This window comes from Falco cherrug, chromosome 21 (genome assembly GCF_023634085.1).
Source record: "Falco cherrug isolate bFalChe1 chromosome 21, bFalChe1.pri, whole genome shotgun sequence".
In the NCBI taxonomy this organism is placed as follows: domain Eukaryota; kingdom Metazoa; phylum Chordata; class Aves; order Falconiformes; family Falconidae; genus Falco; species Falco cherrug.
This window is the reverse complement of record NC_073717.1, coordinates 122924-140941: the sequence shown is the minus strand read 5'-3', so window position 1 is coordinate 140941 and position 18018 is coordinate 122924. Positions and strand designations below refer to the sequence as shown.

General features: G+C 54.7%; 2 protein-coding genes across 7 annotated transcripts; one reads left to right on the top strand and one right to left on the bottom strand.

Annotated features, from left to right (window-relative positions):
* Nucleotides 1-48: 48 nt before the first annotated feature.
* Nucleotides 49-8435, bottom strand: LOC102047509 (zinc finger protein 692). Of its 2 annotated transcripts, none has more exons than XM_055697889.1 (12): nucleotides 8405-8435; nucleotides 7625-7821; nucleotides 7502-7533; nucleotides 6662-7084; nucleotides 5939-5987; nucleotides 5617-5754; nucleotides 5369-5494; nucleotides 2876-2938; nucleotides 2538-2616; nucleotides 1992-2106; nucleotides 1561-1660; nucleotides 49-1100 (listed from the first exon to the last, which is right to left on the bottom strand). In XM_055697889.1, the coding sequence occupies exons 2-12, from the start codon at nucleotides 7810-7812 to the stop codon at nucleotides 689-691; spliced, it is 1725 nt and encodes a 574-aa protein (XP_055553864.1). In that variant the 5' UTR covers nucleotides 7813-7821; nucleotides 8405-8435; the 3' UTR covers nucleotides 49-688. The 2 variants fall into 2 exon arrangements, with proteins under 2 accessions (XP_055553864.1, XP_055553862.1); XM_055697887.1 differs by lacking the exon at nucleotides 8405-8435 and adding an exon at nucleotides 8307-8389.
* Nucleotides 8436-10784: 2349 nt separating this feature from the next.
* On the top strand, nucleotides 10785-16735 carry LOC102047334 (C-type lectin domain family 2 member G-like). 5 transcript variants are annotated; one of them, XR_008730038.1, is made up of 8 exons: nucleotides 10785-11931; nucleotides 12176-12361; nucleotides 12591-12741; nucleotides 13567-13623; nucleotides 14058-14150; nucleotides 14236-14420; nucleotides 14537-14738; nucleotides 14820-15190. XR_008730038.1 is itself a non-coding variant. In XM_055697935.1 (8 exons), the coding sequence occupies exons 2-8, from the start codon at nucleotides 12337-12339 to the stop codon at nucleotides 15209-15211; spliced, it is 696 nt and encodes a 231-aa protein (XP_055553910.1). In that variant the 5' UTR covers nucleotides 10792-11931; nucleotides 12176-12336; the 3' UTR covers nucleotides 15212-16735. The 5 variants fall into 5 exon arrangements, 3 of the variants coding, with proteins under 3 accessions (XP_055553910.1, XP_055553909.1, XP_055553911.1); XR_008730039.1 differs by having other exon boundaries at nucleotides 10786-11931; nucleotides 15055-15173; XM_055697935.1 differs by having other exon boundaries at nucleotides 10792-11931; nucleotides 12667-12741; nucleotides 14537-14640; nucleotides 15055-16735.
* The last annotated feature ends 1283 nt before the right edge of the window (nucleotides 16736-18018 follow it).

Genomic DNA, 18018 nt, shown 5'->3' with positions numbered 1-18018 from the left:
CACTTGGCAGGGTTTTGGGTTTTTTGATAAACCCTGTTGAGCTGTGACCTTCAAGGCTGCGTAACTACTACAGTCCTTTGCAAAAAGGCTCAATAAAAGGCAAGGGATGCTCAGAGGGCTGGGGGAAGCGTCACCGGATCAAGTAATGCCCATTTCTGAGGCCAGAACCTACTGTTGACTTCCCGATCTAACTCGCCCTTATTTTTTTTTTTTTTATTGTGCTAAATACAGATGACCTTTGGCCGGGGTGTTGAGGCAGGCTGCACACACAGAAGTCTTGCTTTTCTACCTCTTGTTTTTCATAGAAACAGCACTGAGGTGCAGAGGCGGCTGGCGCAAGTGGGGAAACCCACTTTTTTTTTTTTTTTTTTTTTTACATAAAATAAAAAAGTCTTTATTAAGGGCCCTGGCAATGCCTCCGGCAGCCTCACGCTCCCTCCTCGCAGGAAGATGCTCTCTGCTTGTGGCGGTGCTGCTGCGAGCTTGAGGGAAGCCCAGGTTGGGGTGGGAAAGCCTTCGGTGGGATTTCCCCCTGTCCCTTGTATTTTTGGCACCTGGATGTGCTGCTGCCACGTGCCGTGGGGGCCGGCGTCATTTCACCTTGCTCCCTTGGTCCTCCTGGCCCCACGGGAGGCCATGAACTGGAGGATGAGTCCTGCTACAAGCCAACGCCATCCGTCACCTGGCCTCAGGGCGCAGCTGGATCCTGCCCACCGCCCCTCTGATACTCGGATGAGGCTGCAAAAGGAGACGGGGGGGTCTTCTCCGGTTCACCGCTACTCCCCGGAGCGTCTCCGAGCCCTGGCATCTCCACGGCCACCATTCCGGGTACCTCCGGCTGCTCCAGCCCTGCCTGCATCCCTGCGCCGAGGTTGGGCGGTGGGGATGGCACAGTCTGCCCCTGGCCCCCCTCAGCTTGTGGGGGTCCACCGGGCACCTCCGGGTGACTTTTGCTTTTATGGGCAGTGACGTTGTCTTTCTTCTCAAACTTCTTGCCACAGATGTCACAGGAGAACTGGTAGAAGGAGTCAGCGTCGTGTTTCTTCATGTGCCAGTTCAGGGAGGCTTTCTGGCGGCAGGTGAAGCCACAGATCTCACACCTGGGAGAAAGCGGGGCAGGATTCAAGGTAAAATCATCTTGAAAAAAACCCCAGAAAGGTGCTACAAGGGATTAAGCACGAGGGAGAACGGGCCCCGCATCATCTTGATGCTGCAGTTCTAGGTGGGTTTAGCAAAGCCACTGCTCTTAGTTCTGTGTGGCTTCAGCACACCCTCCAGGCAAGGAAACGCACTGCTCTCATCAAATCCCAGCTTATTAAAAGCTTCTCCAAATCGAGCCCACGCCCTGAAGCTGCTGGATCAGACCGCAGCCGGCCCTGGGGCCAGGAACCTTCAGGCAAAGCAAAAATAACAGCCGGTCCTCCGGCTGCCCGTGGCAGGCAGCTCGGGTCTCCATAGAGCCACGCACCAAGAAGCTGATTTCGAGTTGAAGAGCAACAAGAAGAAATCCTGATGGCACCCGGGGAGTCCAACGGTCACAAGGATGGGACTGGTACTTACTGCAGGGGTTTCTCCCCTGTGTGGATACGCCTGTGGATGATCAAGTTGCTGCTGGTACGAAAGGAACGGGCGCAGAATTCACAGATATAGTCCCGCTTGTCTGTGGGGCAGAAGAAAAAACAAAAAACCAAACAAAACCAACAACTAGGGGCTGATCCAGCCTAGAAGAGCAGTCTGGGGGCCCTTCCTGATGTATTTTAGGAGGCAGGATGCTTTCCCAGCACAGAAACAGAGATGGACAATAGATCTTGGGAGCAGAAAGCAAAGAGGTGTGGTGAACATCTACCAGGGACGCAAACGTGAATGGTGAGGCGGTGGCGATGGCCAGCCGTAACCCAGCAGAGGTGGGACCTGCGCAGGGGAGGACGTACGGGGAGGTACGTATCTGTACGGGAGGGGTCCGTGCCTGCAGACAGGCAGCCAGCTCTCACCGCTGTGCAGTTTCTCGTGCTCCTTGAGGTGCTTCTTGAAGTTGAAGGACTTCCCGCAGCTGGGCTCTGAGCAGGTGAAGGTCTTCTGGTGGACATGCTGGTACTTCTTGTGGTGCTGCCGTTTGGAGGAGAAAAAGGGGGAGGAAGAAGAGAGGAGGTCGGTGCTGAGAAGCTGCGCTTGAAGAAAGCCCAAGGGCACCTTCCAGCAACACCCCCACCCCACCCCCCATTTTGCTCCCTGAAGCACAAAGTGGGACATCAAGTGACCTCCGGCACCCTGAGCCGCTGCTGAGCACACGGGGCCAGGTCCCGTACCTATCACCCAGCTTCAAAAAGCCACAGGCAATTCAGGTTGCCCAATTCCAGCTCTGGAACAACAGCCAAGACACCCCGAACCAAGCTTGGCCAGGCAAAACCTGACTCATCTGGTGGGTCACCAGAGCTCCCAGTAGCCCCAGAAGAGACGGGGAGGGGGAGGGCTGCTCGGCTGCACCTCCCGGGGTGCGAGAGGGGGATTTAAGCCCAACAGTTGCCCCCAGCCCTCACATTCAGGTACTGGCGGTTGGAGAAGATCTTGCCACAGCCTTCAAAGTCGCACAGGAGGATCTCGCGCTTCGCTGCCTTCCTGCGGGAGACAAGGTGGAAGCCATCATCAGGATGAGCAGGAAGGAGAGCCAAAACAGCTGCGGCTTTTGGATTTGGCACCCCGCTAAGTCCTCCTCCCCCATCTTCCCTCTTACCCACCCACCAAAGGCTTAAGTTAGGCAAATAAAGTCCTTCGGGAGGCTCCCGTCAGAGCAAGCGTTGCTTGTCCAGGGTGTCCCACCATGGAAGGGCTGGGAAATGGCACGTCAGCTTCTCCCTTCCCCACCAGCCCCACGTACCTGATCCTCTTCGGGCCGATCTGGGCCATGTCCTCGTCGCACGGCCGGGCTCGCCTCTTGCAGCTGCAACGAGAAAGAAGCACCTTGAGCGAGGGTCTTGTCCCCTCTCTCTGTCCGCAGCCTCAGAGCCAACAAGCCGTGGTCCTCCAGCCTCGCAGCTGATGGGTTTCCGAGCAAACCCTACATTAAAATCATCCTCTGGGCGACCATTTATCTTTTATTTCTTCCATTTTGGGAATTCAACCTCTCTCACCAACAGAGCAGGAAACTGCGTTAACAAATGCACCTTTCAGACACTATAAATAGGAATATATTCTTTATTACTCATTACAAAAAGTCTTTCACATGGTTTTGGGTATGTCCCAGGTCATTTAAGATTGCTGTCAACCTCACGCCAGCCTCGTTCAATCTACAATTTATCCTCAGCTCCGTGGAAACAGCAGCTATTTCTGGCTGACATCCTGAAATTAAAGAAAGCTACGTTAAAAAAACAGGCGTTCTTTTGTGGGGAGGAGAAATAAAGAGATCGTTAATAGATGAGGATGCCAGACCACATCCTCAGCACTGAATAAAAATAGGGGCTGGGCATCTTTGTCCACAATCTCTTAAAAATGTTTTGGCATCAGCTCATGATGGCATTGCCTTTGGGAAGCGAGAAGAAGATGAGTACACCCAAGTCTGTAAGCTCTTGCTTTCACTCATAAAATAGTATTTTATCTCTATTCTTCCAGTTGCTGCAACGAGGGCGGGGAAAATGAATCAAACGCTTGTAAATACAACCTCTGTAACCAAACTCAGCGTTAGAGAGGGCAGCGCGGACCTGAACTTTACAAAGGGCTTTGGAGACAGAGGGTTGAAAGCCCCAAAACTGCACCGGTGGCCCAGGAAAGCCAACGGCCGCTTGCATCAGCCGCTTCTGCAAATCTCCGGGTGCATCTTTAGGCACTAACGCGCTTTTGGAGGTCTGAACGCCAGGATTTTGAATGGAAAGCATGCAGGACTTCAAGAAATGCCAGAGAGAGAACGAAAATAAAAATATCCCTCTTCTAATTTGCTTTTGGCCTTAACAAGGACTACCTAGAACTAACCCAAACCTTTCCACCCTCAAACTGAATTTAAGAGCCTGGTGTCCCCTGCTGCTACGTGTCCAGCAATGGGCAGGGAGAGGAGAAAAGCAACTGCCAGATTTACCGTCACATTTTCCTTTGCTGGGACTGGGTCTCAGGGAGGGCATTCACTCTTCCAGTGAGCTGCGAGGCAGTTTCAGAGCTGAAAGGAGACAGAAGGGTGTTTAAAACAAAAAAGCGGCAGCAATACCATGTCAAAGTGAAAAAGTAAATTGATAAAAGCCTTAACAGAGCAGCACAATACTTACGTGGCAAGTTCTGGGGCATGTGTTTTGCTGCTGGTCCCATCTTTCATAGGACACAGGAAGGCAAGATGTGTTACAGAGCGGTGTTACATGGTCACTCCAGCTAACTCCAGTGAAAAAAAGGGGGTTTTAACGCCCTCGTCGTATTCAAAGTGTAAGAAAATCCAGCAAGGCGATATCTCCTTGTGCGTCAGACCCAAGGGGCAACGCACGGACAATCCTCTTGTTTCAGCATTGAGACCAAACTCTATGTTAAATATTCTTGCATAAAGACCCAGCAAATAACTGAGTTATGATCTGAGCTTATTTAGAACAGAAAAGTGAACCCTGAGCCCACACGGCTGGGAAGAAAAGATTAAAACCTGACCCTCGGCCGCAAACAGGCAGTGGTAGAGTGCTTGCAAGATAAGTTAATTGTAAATAAGTCATTACCAAGCTATCCCTTGACCAACACTTGGGTCACAGGTGCTGCTGTTGCTTCTCATCTCCCCATGGGCTTGAGCTGCTGGGCAATAGAGCTGGGCACATAGAACTGTTCTGGCTGCTGGAAGCCCCGTATCTATAGGTGGAGACAGCAGTCCCTGCGCTTACGCAGAAGGCGGAGGGGTGGGACACATGCATTTTTTGCTACTGCAACCTCCAGGCTGCTCAGTGGCCTCAGCACCCACCACAGTGGAGATTTAAGGGGTCTTTGTCCCCCTCTGAGGGCAATCCTTGCCCCAGCAGTACATCCTTGCTCCTTGACCACCCAGGACCGGTTCCATGAGAGACACAGTGGACGAAACAAAGACTCGTTAAGCCCTGCCGTAGCGCGATCGGTATGCCAGACCCCAGCTTTGCAAGTTCCAGCAGGCAGCGAGGCCAAGGAACGCAGCTCTGCCCTGTGGATGATGGCACCACGAGAAGGCTTAAACCCCCCCTGGGGACACGTGGCTCTTGCCTGACCCAGAGCTCAGGGCTTGAACATCATTTCTTGTTGGGTTGGATGGTTTCCATCTGGTTTCTTAGCACGCAAAGTAGCATCACCTCCAACATACCCCAAAACTCTCGTTCGGTGTCCACGGAGAGAGCCCGATGCCCGTCTCTCATGTCATCACACTGATGTGGCCACCATGGCTCACCTGACTCGTCCACTCATCTCCGATGGGGTGGAGCTGGTCAGACTCGGCTCATTTCGGGGCTGCTCCTCCTTTATGGGTTTCTTACGGGCTTTGGTCTGGCTTTGTTGTCGCTGCAGCTCAGAGTCACTGGGGGAGAAGACAAGACATGGGACAGGGAAGATCGTTTAGATGGTTGGATGTGGTAGAACATTGCTTGGATGCGGCTGGATTTGGCTGGACATGATTGGACGTGGTTAAGCGCTCCTCACCTGTCCAGAGATGGGTGGTAGTTCTCATCACGCAGGTCATCGGTGTAGGCAAGGTCATCATCCTCGGCAAAGTCCTCGTCCTCCTCTTCCTCTTGGGGCTCAGCCCCCTGCTCCGTTTTCTCCTCTGGAACGAGTGCACTGCAGGAACACAACCATCAGTCAGCTCTGCTGCAGCACATTTTAATCAGGGAAGGTCTTTACTAAAACACTGGCTGCCCACTGAAGAACTCGAGGGATGAGATGGATGGGTCCAAACTTGACCTTCAACTCCAGAGAGCCCACTTAGACACCGGGGGGAAGAGTCATGCATAACGCCACTCACCTCCTGTGATCTTCTGCCGTGGTCCCCATCTCTGCTGGCACTTTGGGAGCTGCAAGAAGATGACGGGAGCTGCAGTAAGTTGAAGTGGGGCTGGTTGAGCCGGGATGTTGGGAGAGGCAGAGGAGGGCAGGGAGTGGGCTAGCAGCAGGGGTGGGAAGCCTGCAGGTTTTGGAAAGGACCTGCATGCTGCCACCCCACTGACCAGGAGAAATGAGGGCCAAGTTACTCCAAAACACTCTACTGGAAGAAGCTCAGCCTCTTCTCAAGTAGCTACTACAGGGCACTGCATGGAAAAAAGAGACTTTTCTCCCCGATTTTCAGTCTGGGTGAACAACAAGAGCTGCGGCTCTTGGAAACTGCTGAGAGCTGCATCTGTGTGGGCTCAGCAAGGTCTTCTGCTCAACACCTGTAATGAACCTGAGGTCCCCCAGTTCTACTTTTCCAGGGGAAGGACGGAGAAGATAAGGGTTCATTTTGTGGTAGGAACGAGTCTGGTGGGAGACGCCTTTACCCATTTTTCCAGCAAAGGCCCAGAGATTTGTTTTACATGATGGTGCTGTCAAATATGGAGCAAGAGGGAGACAACAGGGTTGGGGCAACATCTTATCCCAGTGAGGTGGTGGTCAATGTGCCCCTAGGACTGGGAGAAGGGCTGAAGATGGGGAATCAAGAAGCCAATGGGGAAATGAGGGTGGAGAAGGAAGGGGATGCAGAGGAGCTCACCTGCATCACCATCATCACCACCATCGCTACCAGCTGCTGGCTCCTCTCTCTGGTCCCCATCAGCGACGGGCGACTGAGCTGCTCCCTCCAGTTTGGCTTCGCCCTTCCCAGCACCGGACCCAGCGGCCAGCCCTGCTCGGCGGAGCGAGCGCCGGCGGCCGGTGGTTGGTGGGGGCGTGCACCCCGAGTCCCCCTGTTGTTCCTCTCCGTGGTGGCTGGTCGTGGGGGTCCGGTACCCCGCTGCCTCAGGGACACCCCAGGAGAAGCTGTGCCCAGCCACACATTCCCACACCAGCTGGGACGTGCTGCCTGGAGCTGGGGGCTTCACGTCGGGGATGAAACCACACTCTTGGCCATGACCATGGGACAGGGCAACCAGGCGCTGCAGGGCATCGGCATGGAGAAGGCTGGGCTCCGGCTCGCCTGGTGAAGGCACAAAAAAACCAGACGAATTGGTGAAGGTCAGCTTTGTAGTTGCTCTCCACCGTGTAAAGCCAGTGTAGGGCAGCTGGGACATCTGCCAGGGTCACCCTCCACCTTCCCCACCACCTCATGCAGGCTCTGCTGTTCCCACCATATTAAGACCTCCACTTTTTTACCAACCCCCAAAACCTCAAATATCCCACACCCACCCCACCCCCCCCAAAAAAGAAGGCTGGGGATGCCAACAACGCAAACACAGCCAAACCCAGGGAGCAATTTGCCCCCTGCCAGGGGGGTGAACGACTCCAGGTCCATCTCCAGCGCCCAGGTGCTCAGCACAATGCGCATCTCCTCTCTTGACCGTAAACCCCTTTTTGGACCCAAAATCATCGAGGATTTGGGGTGGGAGGCACCTACCTGGGCTCCAGACGCAGCCGTGGGAGCTGTACCTGCAGTGGGAGGAGGGGGAGTGAGCAAGCTCAGACCTTTCTTTTCCCCGTCCCAAGGGTTTTTAAGGGTTTTGCAGCCCCCCGCTCAGACCTGTCGAGGAGGAACTGGGCCAACTGGGAGTGCAGGGCGAAGCCGAGCTGCTCCTTGAGGCGACACCAGCGTTCCAGGTGCCCCCCGATGCGGATGCGGCATTTACTGCGGCGGGCATCCAGCTCCCGGCGCTTCTGCCGTCGGATGCAGTCGGGGACGCGCTGCCGGCCCGGGCGGCCCAGCTCCATGGCGGGGGGCTGGGGGGGCACACAGGGATGGGACACGGGAGGGGATCCCGGGGTGGCCAGGCGCCATGCGGGGGCGGGCACGGAGGGTGCTGGAGGGGGAGTCGGGGGGACACGGGGCGGCCCAGCACCGCGGCGGGGCCGGGGGGCCGCAGCGTGGGCCCGGGGCACAGGCCACCGCGCCCGCCCCCCGCCAACTGAAACCCCGCCCCCTCGCCGCAGCCCCGCCCACAACTCCGCTTGGCTCCTCCCCTCCCGGATCCCGCCTTTCTCCTGTCGCCCCCACCCGCAAGCCCCGCCTCCCGCCTTCCCGCCATTTCCCCCCGCTCCCCCCCCCCCCCCCCCCCCCCGACCTCCCCCGCCGCAGCCCCGTTCCCGCCACCGGGCCTTAAAGCGGGCGCTGCGGCGGGGGAAGGGAAAGACGACGGGAAGAGAAGGGCCGGGGCTCCGGCCCGCTACCGCCATCCCGGCCGCAGCCGTCCCGCCCGCCGGCAAACCTCCTCCGCCGGGCCGCGCTCCATCTCACCCCGAGGTGGCCCCACCCCAGGGCCGTGCCCCCTTTAAGAGCCAGAGGCGCCCCCCCCCCATCGCTCACGCTGCTCAGGGACCGGCACAAGATGGCGAAGGGCCCGCCCCGCCGCGCATGCGCAGCACGGCCCCGCCCCCCTCCCCCCGCCCGCCGCCGGCCCCACGCTCGCGGGCGCCATGTTGGACTCGGGATCCAGCGTCAGGGGAGCGGGGGTAGACGTGGTCCCGGTTTCGGTCTTTTTTGAGGTGAAATATTCCTCCTTGCAGGCAATTTTACAGCCGCGCCGAAGGTATTTTTCATCTCCACTCTTGGGGTGTGGTTTGGTTGCCATCAGAGGAGAAGGTGGAGCCCAGAACCAGCCCCATACCCCTTCCCTTGGAGCCGGCCCCGAAGCCGTACCAATAATAATAATATAAGTATAAACAGTAAGATAAAAGCTAACGCAGCTGTAGTGTCACCCCAGTGTGGCCTGTTCCATGCTCGCCCTATGCTCCTTCCCATTGCTCCAAGGTTTTTTTTCCAGTGACGGCTGAGTCATGCCCATTGCCCAAATTATCCTGGTTTTACATACCGTTTTCCCCACCCACTTGAGCATCTTTTTTTTTTCGGGCTCTGCTCTCCCAGCAACAGCTTGTCTCATCGACAAAGCTGTTAGAAACTTAGCACGTCTTGCCAGCGTATTTCTACCTCATTTTCCCACAAAAGAGGGTGTTTTCTTAAAAAATTAAAAGGTATTTTAATAATCGCTTGTATATTTTTTTTTAATATAGAAATATTTCCCATTCCCTTACCCCAGCATCACATCCTGCAGGGTGGCTTCCATCCGCAGGGCACCCACCGTGCTGCTGCTCAGTGAAGCCTCGTGGATGGCCTCGATGGTGCCACCAGACGATCTCATTGTCATAAAAATCATTTTTCACCCCATGATGATTCTTTTTTTTTCCCTGCTCTGAGCATCCACCCATAGTGATTTTTTGGGGGGATGCGACTGAGGATTTTGGTGCTTTTGGACCAGTGTCTCCAATGCTAGTGGCTTCACCCCGTGGTTTGTCCTGACCGGCCCCCCAACCGTCGGAGCTGATCCTGTTCTCCCTCAGCATCCCGCAGCTTTTGTCTTTATCTCAGAGGCTCAGCCGGAACCTGCGGGTGCAGGAGGGAGCCCATGGCACGTCAGGAAGGTCCCTTGGGTGACGGTGGGGCCGCCACCACGACACCCATCCCTCCCCGAAGCACTCCGGCTCCGGTCCCTGCGGGAGCCATTCAGCCAGGTCCAGCCCTTCCCAGCAGAGAGGACGGTGAGGCCAATCCGGAAGATCTGGTGGGTTTCCGTATGGTTTTATTTAGGAAATCCTATATCGGGAGAGAGGGCTAGGGGTGACGATGACGTGCCGGGGTCGCTAACCCAAACCAGGCTCCAGCCTGTCCCCACACTGACCCCACGGCTGTCCCCCACGCTCTGGCGCTGGCTAAGTCATGCTGGAGGCTTGGTTGGGCACAGGGTGCTGACCCCAGGTTTCTCGGTGAGACTTTAGCGCTTCCCCAGGTGCCACCAGCCCCTCCTGGCATCCATCCCCCATCCCCAACGCCATCGGTCCCTTCCCTGGTCCCCCAGCACCAGCAGCTGGGTGCCTGGATTGCTGGTGTTCCAGGGGCTGGTCCTGCTGGCCACTCAACAGCACTGGGTCCTGTGCAGCGTCCAGCTTGCACCCCTCACCCTCTGAGAGGTAGTCAGTGCCTCCTTCAGCCGCCAAGAAGCCACCTTGTCCCCCGCACATCCAAAGAAGGACAAGTGTGCCGGTCCTGTTCGCTCCCCAGGTACACCGGGATGCCCTGAGCTTCACTTAGTTCTCCGGTTCAGGGGGAAAGCTGGGAAAGCTGGTGGTGCAGAGGTGCGTTGTGGCCGGGGCACGCTACCTTGCGGCTCTGATGAGCAGAGACCTTTCCTCAGCTCCGAGCCGACGTCCTCCAGGATGGTGTTGCCATCTCCTACGTTCCTGCTCACGTTTCTGTGGGTTCCTGGGCTCTCTGGCTGCTGGTGGAGAACTGCAAGGCAAGGATGGAGCACACAGAGGGACTGGCTCCCCAGGCGTGATGCCCACCGAGATCTACTGGCACGTGGCCCAGCAGGCTGCAGGGAAGTGCCTGGGATGGATCCTGACGCCAAGTGGGAGCTCAGAGCCCCCCAGCCCTCCCCTCCCCCTTCCTGTTAGCTCAGCTTACCCCAAGCCTTGGTCTGAGCATCTCATGGCAGGGGGTCGAGAATTGGCCTCGTGGTCCCAACCCAGAGCAGAGCCCAGGCCACCTCCTTTTGGGGTGCAGGGTCATCACCTCTGTGTCCACCCCCCCACTTAGAGCTGCCTCCACCCCGCTGCTGCTTTGCACTGGCGACAGGACGGTGCCCCTCCACCCCTGGCGTGAGGTGGCACGTGAGATACGGAGGCATCAGAGGGGATGGCTGCAGGAAGCCCTACGGGAGTGGCCTCTGCCACAAAACAAGCTGTGCCGGCTTTATCCGTGCAGCCCCCGGGGGCCAGACACAAGGGTGAAGGGCTCTTCACCACCTTCCAGCGACCCCTCGCAGCACAGCGCGCCCACGGACACCCGCAGCGTGCTGACGGCGGGTTTGGTTGGGGGTCTCTGCTGTTCTGGGCGCGCACCGACTTCGAAGGCTCATCCCCAGATCGCTGCTGGCCCCAGATCCACCCAGCAATGGGGACAGTGGATCCTGAAAGAAGCCGCTGTGCCCCGGCTCGTGGCTTGCACCCAGAGTTGCTCCCACATCCTGACGGCATTCCTTGGGCACTAGACAAAAGCGCCTTTGATTTATTTTCACGTGCTGCTTGCGAGGCCATTGCTTCACTGGTCAGCAATGTTTCCCCTTACCAAGGCCATGATCTAGAACAATGTTTGCCTGTAACATTTTTGACATGATTTTTGGGACACAAGTCCTTTATTTCCCACAAGCCCAGTGCATTTGGGAGTATTTTCTGACGCTCCAGTTTGTTGTTCCCCGCTTGGTGCCTTTTCCCCGCCTCTTCATCATCTGCTGGTTTAACTCCAAAATGCACCAAGCTGAAGCCTGGGGGAGGAATAATTTTTGGGGACGGTAGCAAAAAGCTACATCCATCAAAACCAACTGAAAACAAGTGTTTGGGGAGAAAAAAAATATCCTTTTTATTCTTCCCTTGGCAAAGACATGAAGGTTGTTCTTACTTGATAAATATTTGCTACAGATTGGGGTAGGTAATAGAATTTGTGTTTACAGGGGTGATGCTGAGCAGTACGCCAGCTGTGCGTCTGTTGCAAGAGCTGTGTGTATATATACATATACACACAGTTTCAGTCAGTGCGGAGGTTCTTTCTTCGAAAAGCTGCACCTGTCGAGGACTTTTTGAGGGTTCGTTGAAGGATCTGCAGATGCTGCTTTCTGTTTTGCACAGCTGGATATTTTTTTTCTGTTACAGCAGGGGGGTTTCTTGTAAAAATAGCTCCGATGGCATGGCTTTTGCTTCTCTGAGAAGAAACTCAAATCTGTTGATGTTTTACTGTGGGATCTGGAACCAGGACAAGATCAAAACCCGGAAGAGTTTAAAGTAAGTAGTCTTATTTAAATTTTTAAATCAAATCTAAATTAAAGTCTTTACATTTAAAGGAATACCTGGCTGTGGGAGGTTTCTTCTGAGTGGATGTAGGCGGGGATATGGAAAAAGGAGGAGGAAAAGAAGCTTCGAGGAAAGCAAGAGATTTAGAAAAATGTGCTGCTTTTGTGCTGCTGAGCAAACTCTGAGCTTTTGAGGGGATTGTGAGCTTTTCTTCTTTTTATTCTGCTGACCACAGGAGCATCCTGGCAAAACCCCGGGACTGAGAAGAACCTGGCTGGTCCCTGGTGCCGTGCTGCGGTCTCGGGGTGTCCTTGACCTTCCTTACCTTGCTTCTGGTGGAGGTGAGGGACACGCTCGTCCCCAGAGGGTACTGCTGTCCCCTCAGAGGCACCAGGGATGGCAGAAGCTGTTCCCGATGCAGGTACATACGCGCCATCCCCTGTCCCAGATACTTTAAGAGCTGCCTTGTGGGTGACAGGGGGGGTAGAGGGGGCGGTTTCTGTGCTTCGGGCAGGGGGACGTGGCTCAGATAGGTTCAAGGGCCATCCAGCACATCTTGGGGTGACCTGGGGGTCCTGGAGTGGAGATTGGAGCTGAAGACACCTTATAGCTGAAGAAGTGGGGAAGTAATTAAGACAACATCTCTCCAGGGCAAACAAAGCGTGGCACAAGCCAATAAAGTCAAGGCTGGCTTGGAAAAACAAAGTGAATCCCTTTTTTCTGAAGGTGGAAATCACGTTTTCCTTCCTACCATGCATGTAGACCGGATGAAAGGAAAACACTGCTTTTTTCCCGGGACAGGTAAAGGTTTCGGCAGTGGGGTGGCTACAGGGGTGGCTTCTGTGAGACGAAGCCAGAGGCTTTGGCCATGTCCCATGGGGCCGGTGCCAGCTGGTTCCGAGATGGGCCAGCTGGTGGCCAAGGGAGAGTGAACCAGTGACAGTGGCAGTGCCCCTGTGATTGCATATTAAGAAGGAAAAAACAAAAACCTGCTCCAGCTGAAGAGACTATGTGAGAGCAACAGCCCTGCCAGGGCCAGGGAAGGAGGAGGGGCAGGAGCAGAGACCCCCGTGGTGAAGCCCACGGCAAGGCAGGCCGTGTCCCTCAGCCCGTGGAGGTCCACGGTGGAGCAGTGGGATGCCCAGATGAGGCTGTGACCTGTGGGAATCCTGCGCTGGAGCAGCCCCTTGCTGGAGGGCTGCGCCCCACCAGAGGGACCCCACGCTGGCGCAGGGGCAGCGTGAGGAGGAAGGAGCAGCAGAAACGTGTGATGAACTGACCGTAACCCCCATTCCCCAGCCCCCCGCGCCGCTCAGGAGGAGGACCTAGAGAAACTGGGAATTCCATTACGCCTGGGAAGAAGGGAGGGGTGGGGAAAAGGTGTTATTTCTGATGTGAACGGTAATAAATTAAACTAATTTTCCCCAAGTCGAGTCTGTTTTGCCCGTGACGGTAACTGCTGAGTGATCTCCTGTCCTGATCCCCACCCACGAGCCCTTCGTTGCATTTTCTCTCCCCTGCCTGGCTGAGGACACGAGTGATGGAGCAGCTTTGATGGGCACCTGGCATCCAGCCAGGGTGAACCCACCGCCCTTTTACTTGCGTGAGCTTCTTGCTTTTGTACAGGCGAAGACCCACCCACCGTGACGGTTCTGTCGCAGCGGACAGCGGAGGAAGGGAGCCGTAAGCGTCTTGTTTTGGGGATGTTGTTGCGGAGTTTGCGGCTGGGCTTAGCGTGACGGTGGGCAGCTAAAATTCAGTTAAAATGGCTGGGGTGAGGGGGGTGTAAGAAAGGCGAAGCTGCTTGCAAGCTTGGGCACAGGGCAGCCCAAGCTGCGGGGCTGGGGGTTGGTGCCCATCTCCCGTGGTGGAGGAGGGGTGGAGAGGATGCGGCGAGCTCGGGCAGTCCCAAAAATCCTTGGAGGCTGATGGAGGCACTGGGATGCACCCCCTGAACCGAGCCTGCACCCCACGGTGCCCCCCCCACATGCTTTGTGGCTGTATTTAAAGGTGCTGAAGGCACCTGGGGCAGGGAATACAAGAGCTGCAGGGAGCTTGGGATGCTCTTCGTGCCACGGGTTTGCCGGCCGTGCCTCTTCCGTGTGGTTTGTCCCCAGGTTTTAGCCTCAAGTGCATTAAAGATAAAAAAATCCCCATCGGGGTCACCGTGGTCATAGCAGCATTGCTCATCACCATCATCGCGCTGGCAGGTAAGTGCCCGCCAACAAAATCTTCTCCTCCCCTGGAGAAAACCCACTGGTGTAAGACACCAGGATGCGTTCTGCTTCTTTCCAGCTAAGAAACGCCCGTCCTGTCCCTCCTGCCCCTCTCCCGTCCTTCCCAGCTGCCTGGAAAATGGGATCGGGTACAGGGGGAAGTGCTTTTACTTCACGGAGGACGAAGCGGACTGGAACAGGAGTCAGATCTCTTGCCTTTCTCATGGAGCCCACTTGGCCACCATCGACACCCAGGAGGAGCTGGTAAATAAGAAATCCCTGAGGAACTGGTGTGTCAATTTGGGAAGCAGATTTGGGATTCCCCTGGAGGGAGACGCAAAGATATATATGATGCTTGCTTTCCCCCCCCCCCCTTCCAGCGTTTTCTCTTGCGCTACGGGAAGCTTTTGCATTACTGGGTTGGTCTGCGAAGGGAAGGTGCTGGACCTTGGAAATGGTTCAACGAGTCTCTCTTCAACAACATGTACGTCCTGTCTTCTGGAGAGCATAACCATGCCCTGGGCTGAGATGGGTCAGGGATTGAAGGCAAGAAGACACACATATATATATAAATTTAATGAGGTGGGAGCAATTAAACACCACTTTTTTTTTTCGCTTGAGCTAAAGCACTTGGGCTGCAGCCCGTGGATTTGTGTGATGCAGGTGCTGGCAGGGGATTGAGGGCATCCCTGGATGAAACCCCCTGGGACCAAGCAAGTGAAAATATTCCCTCCTTTGTGGAGCGCGAGGCAGTTTTTGTTCTGCATGGGGCGGGTTGTTTGCTGGGAAACATTGCTGAGCACCACTAATCCGTATGGGAAAGGCTGAACTGCGGACCTGTGGCTGACAGTGACCTTTTTGCTTCCCTTTTAGTTTTTCCTTCTGGTCTTTCATGCAGGTTCGATGTCCGGGGCAATGGACAATGTGCCTATATCAATGCTGACGGGATCAGCAGTGACTGGTGCTCCCAGATGAAATACTTTGTCTGCAGCCACTGGCAAAAGCTCCCCAACAGGACTCAGAAGGATTTTAAAACCCTTCTGGATTTCTCCTGACATTTCCTCCTCGTCAGAGGAGATCAACCACAAGGTGCTATTAACCCCATGCAACAAGGCAGTGAGTTTTCCGATGGAGCATGTTTATTTCAGTTTTAACTTAGAAAAGTCAAAACTCCTCATGACAACGACACGGAGCTGTGACCAAAGGATCCTTGCTTTACTCTAACCGCTAGTGTCTTTCCAGCTTTTGCAGTTGTGAGGAGGCTTGGCAATATTCCGGAGGCTTGGGAATATTCAAGAGACTTGGAAAACTCCCTGCTTTGCTGGCAGTTGCTGCGCTGTGAAGCTCAGTTTTGCTGGTTTTGGGGTGTCTTTTTTTTTTTTTTTTTTTTTTTTTTTTTTTTGTGTGTTGTGGATTTGGAGGAGCTGGAGGTGAGGGGCAGAAATGCAAAGTGGAGAAATAAAGTAGAATTGCTTCGGGGTCCCTCTGGCCAGTGCGTGGGAGAAGCCCCCAGCCTCAGCAAGGAGCCACCAAACTGCTGCTCGGGGATGTTGTCGCGGCTTAAACACACCGGTGACTGAGCCCCACGCAGCCCACCCCCCACAGTGGGATGGGGGAGCCGATCAGAAGAGTAAAAGTGAGGAAACTCATGGGCTGAGGTAAAGACGGTTTAATAGGTGAAGCAAAAGCCGCACATGCAAGAAAAGCAAAACAAGGAATTTGTTCACCGCTCCGCGTCGGCAGGCAGGTGCTCAGCCATTGCCACCAGCTTTGTGGGAAGACCCAAATATTGTCCTTGAACCTTCCCAGCTCCTTTTTGAGCTGGAGGGAAACCAAAAACCGAAAGCAACCGAACAAGAAGCCCCGTGCTGGTTCCACCCCCAGCAGCGTCTTGCTCACCTCCGCCCTGCGAGGCGCCAAAGGATGTGGCTTTTTGCAGCATCCACTCACAGGATGCTCTTGTGCCTCTACTGACAAAATTATCATCCGCTGCCAGAAAGCTCAAAACATGGGGCAGAGCAGAAAGAACATCTCCAATGTGCGGTCACTTTGTCCTTTTGTGTCCGCGTGGCTGCAAAAGAGCGAGTTTGAGGTGCTTCTTTTGAGGCCTTGGTACTTTCAGTTCTCTAATTTTGGTGCAGCTTATGACCCTTCAAGTGAGCTGTGAGGTTTTCACATGAAATAGCAAGAGAAAAGAAAAAGAAGCAACCAGAAATGGTCTTCCTCCTTTGCTTGGGCTGGGATGAGGCAACTGACTTGGCTGGAAGATGGTGATGGGGTCGCTATTATTGCTTGTTTTTATTAGGAGAAGGGGAAATAATGCACCCTGTAGAAATACCTAAGAACTAGAATTTATTGTCAGACCGACAGATGCTTTAACTTGAAGTACAACTGCTTCTTAATGCTCCAGTTACAGAAATAATCCAAATGACTTGATTTTTGTTGAGGCTTATCCATAACACAGGCAGTCCAAAGATAGTCCTTTCCTTGGATATTCAGCTCTTTGCCACCCACTGTGGTGGCACAGTGAGGTTTTCAGCATCCCATATCCCCTGGAATAATAAAATATTGGTGGTGGAGGTTTGCTGGGAGTTACTGTTAAATATTTAGCCAACCTGTTTGCTAACTGGTTATGCCCTTTCCTCTTTTTACTGGTCCAGAGGGTGGTTTATGCCACAGTTACAGGTTTTAGACATTGCACAAAGCTTTGCGAAACTGAGACGGAAAGGGATTGCGTTATAGCAGAAGGTCAGGGAAGGGCTAGTTTTCCCTCCAGAACTTTTTCATCCATTGCTAAGACTTTGGCAATAACAAACAGGCTGAGCTGTGAGGCCGTAAAGTTTGATTGGCAAGGTTGGGTATGAGTGGTACCACCTGTCACGGGGCGTGCCTGGGGAACAAAACACATTTTGGAAGACTTTATGGAGAAATGAACTGCGCTGAGTGATGGATGAACCGGTTGAAGGCATCAGGGGCGCAGCACGAGGTACCGCTGCATGCAGCGTGCTGACTTTGCTGGTGCGAGGTTAAATCTAACCCCAGCAAAACAAAAATGCAATAGCGAGAGTTGCGCCATCCTGAGCATTGGCAAAAAAAGGAGCAGGAAAAAAGGAGTAAGGATCGCTAAGGAATTAAATTTCTTTGTATGGACTTCCAGGGTCGGTAAGAGGCAATGCCAGACTGGCCATCGTTTAGGGAGGTGAAGCTGGAGATGCCCAGAGGCTGAAGCTTGAAACCACCGGACAAAATGCCCCCCCAGGCACCTTGACGAAATTTTCTGTGGTGTTGCTCACCCCTGCAGTGACGCTGAGGGGAAGCCCAGGGAAGGATGGAGAAAACAAACTGCAAAAATTGCTGCTGCCCGTGGTTTCTTCTTGTGGCCATTCTGGCCGAGAAGATCCCCAGTACCTGGGTCCACCACCTGGGATGTCAGGGTGGGGTCCTCACCTTCCGTTGGGTCATGACGGTGTAACCTTCATCATCCTCCGTCACTGATGTCAAGGGCGTGTGAAGTGAGCGATGGGTGGAGAAGGAGGGAAGCTTTTCTGAGCAGAGGCGGTGCGGTTAGGTGAAGCTGGTGGAGGAAACCCTCACCGCTCTTCCTGCTGCACAGTGTAGCCCTCTGCGAGGTGCAGGCTCCGGTGGGTGGGTGGCACGGGGCTGGGGGGGCTGGGGGCAGCTTGTGACACCTTGCCTTGGCAGGCTGCTGAGGCCTTGGGCTCTTCCTTGCCAAGAAAAGGTAGGAGACCACCAGGAAGCATGAGGAACCTCAAAATGGGAAAACACTGGATGCTAAAGCAGACAGCACCAGCATCCTTGATGATGTGGGAGCGCTTCTCCTTCTCCCAAAGAATTCTGTGGC

Bases quoted from the DNA above. Each gene is read 5' to 3' on its own strand.
- LOC102047509 (XM_055697887.1), bottom strand. From the start codon at position 8,330: ATGGAGCGCGGCCCGGCGGAGGAG. The intron at 7,822-8,306 runs GTTTGCCGGCGG...GTGCCCCCCCAG, and splicing joins AGCGCGGCCCGGCGGAGGAG to CCCCCCGCCATGGAGCTGGG. The intron at 7,534-7,624 runs GTCTGAGCGGGG...CTCCCACTGCAG, and splicing joins GCCCAGTTCCTCCTCGACAG to GTACAGCTCCCACGGCTGCG.
- LOC102047334 (XM_055697934.1), top strand. The intron at 13,624-14,057 runs GTAAGCGTCTTG...GTTTGTCCCCAG, and splicing joins GACAGCGGAGGAAGGGAGCC to GTTTTAGCCTCAAGTGCATT. The intron at 14,151-14,235 runs GTAAGTGCCCGC...GCTTCTTTCCAG, and splicing joins CACCATCATCGCGCTGGCAG to CTAAGAAACGCCCGTCCTGT.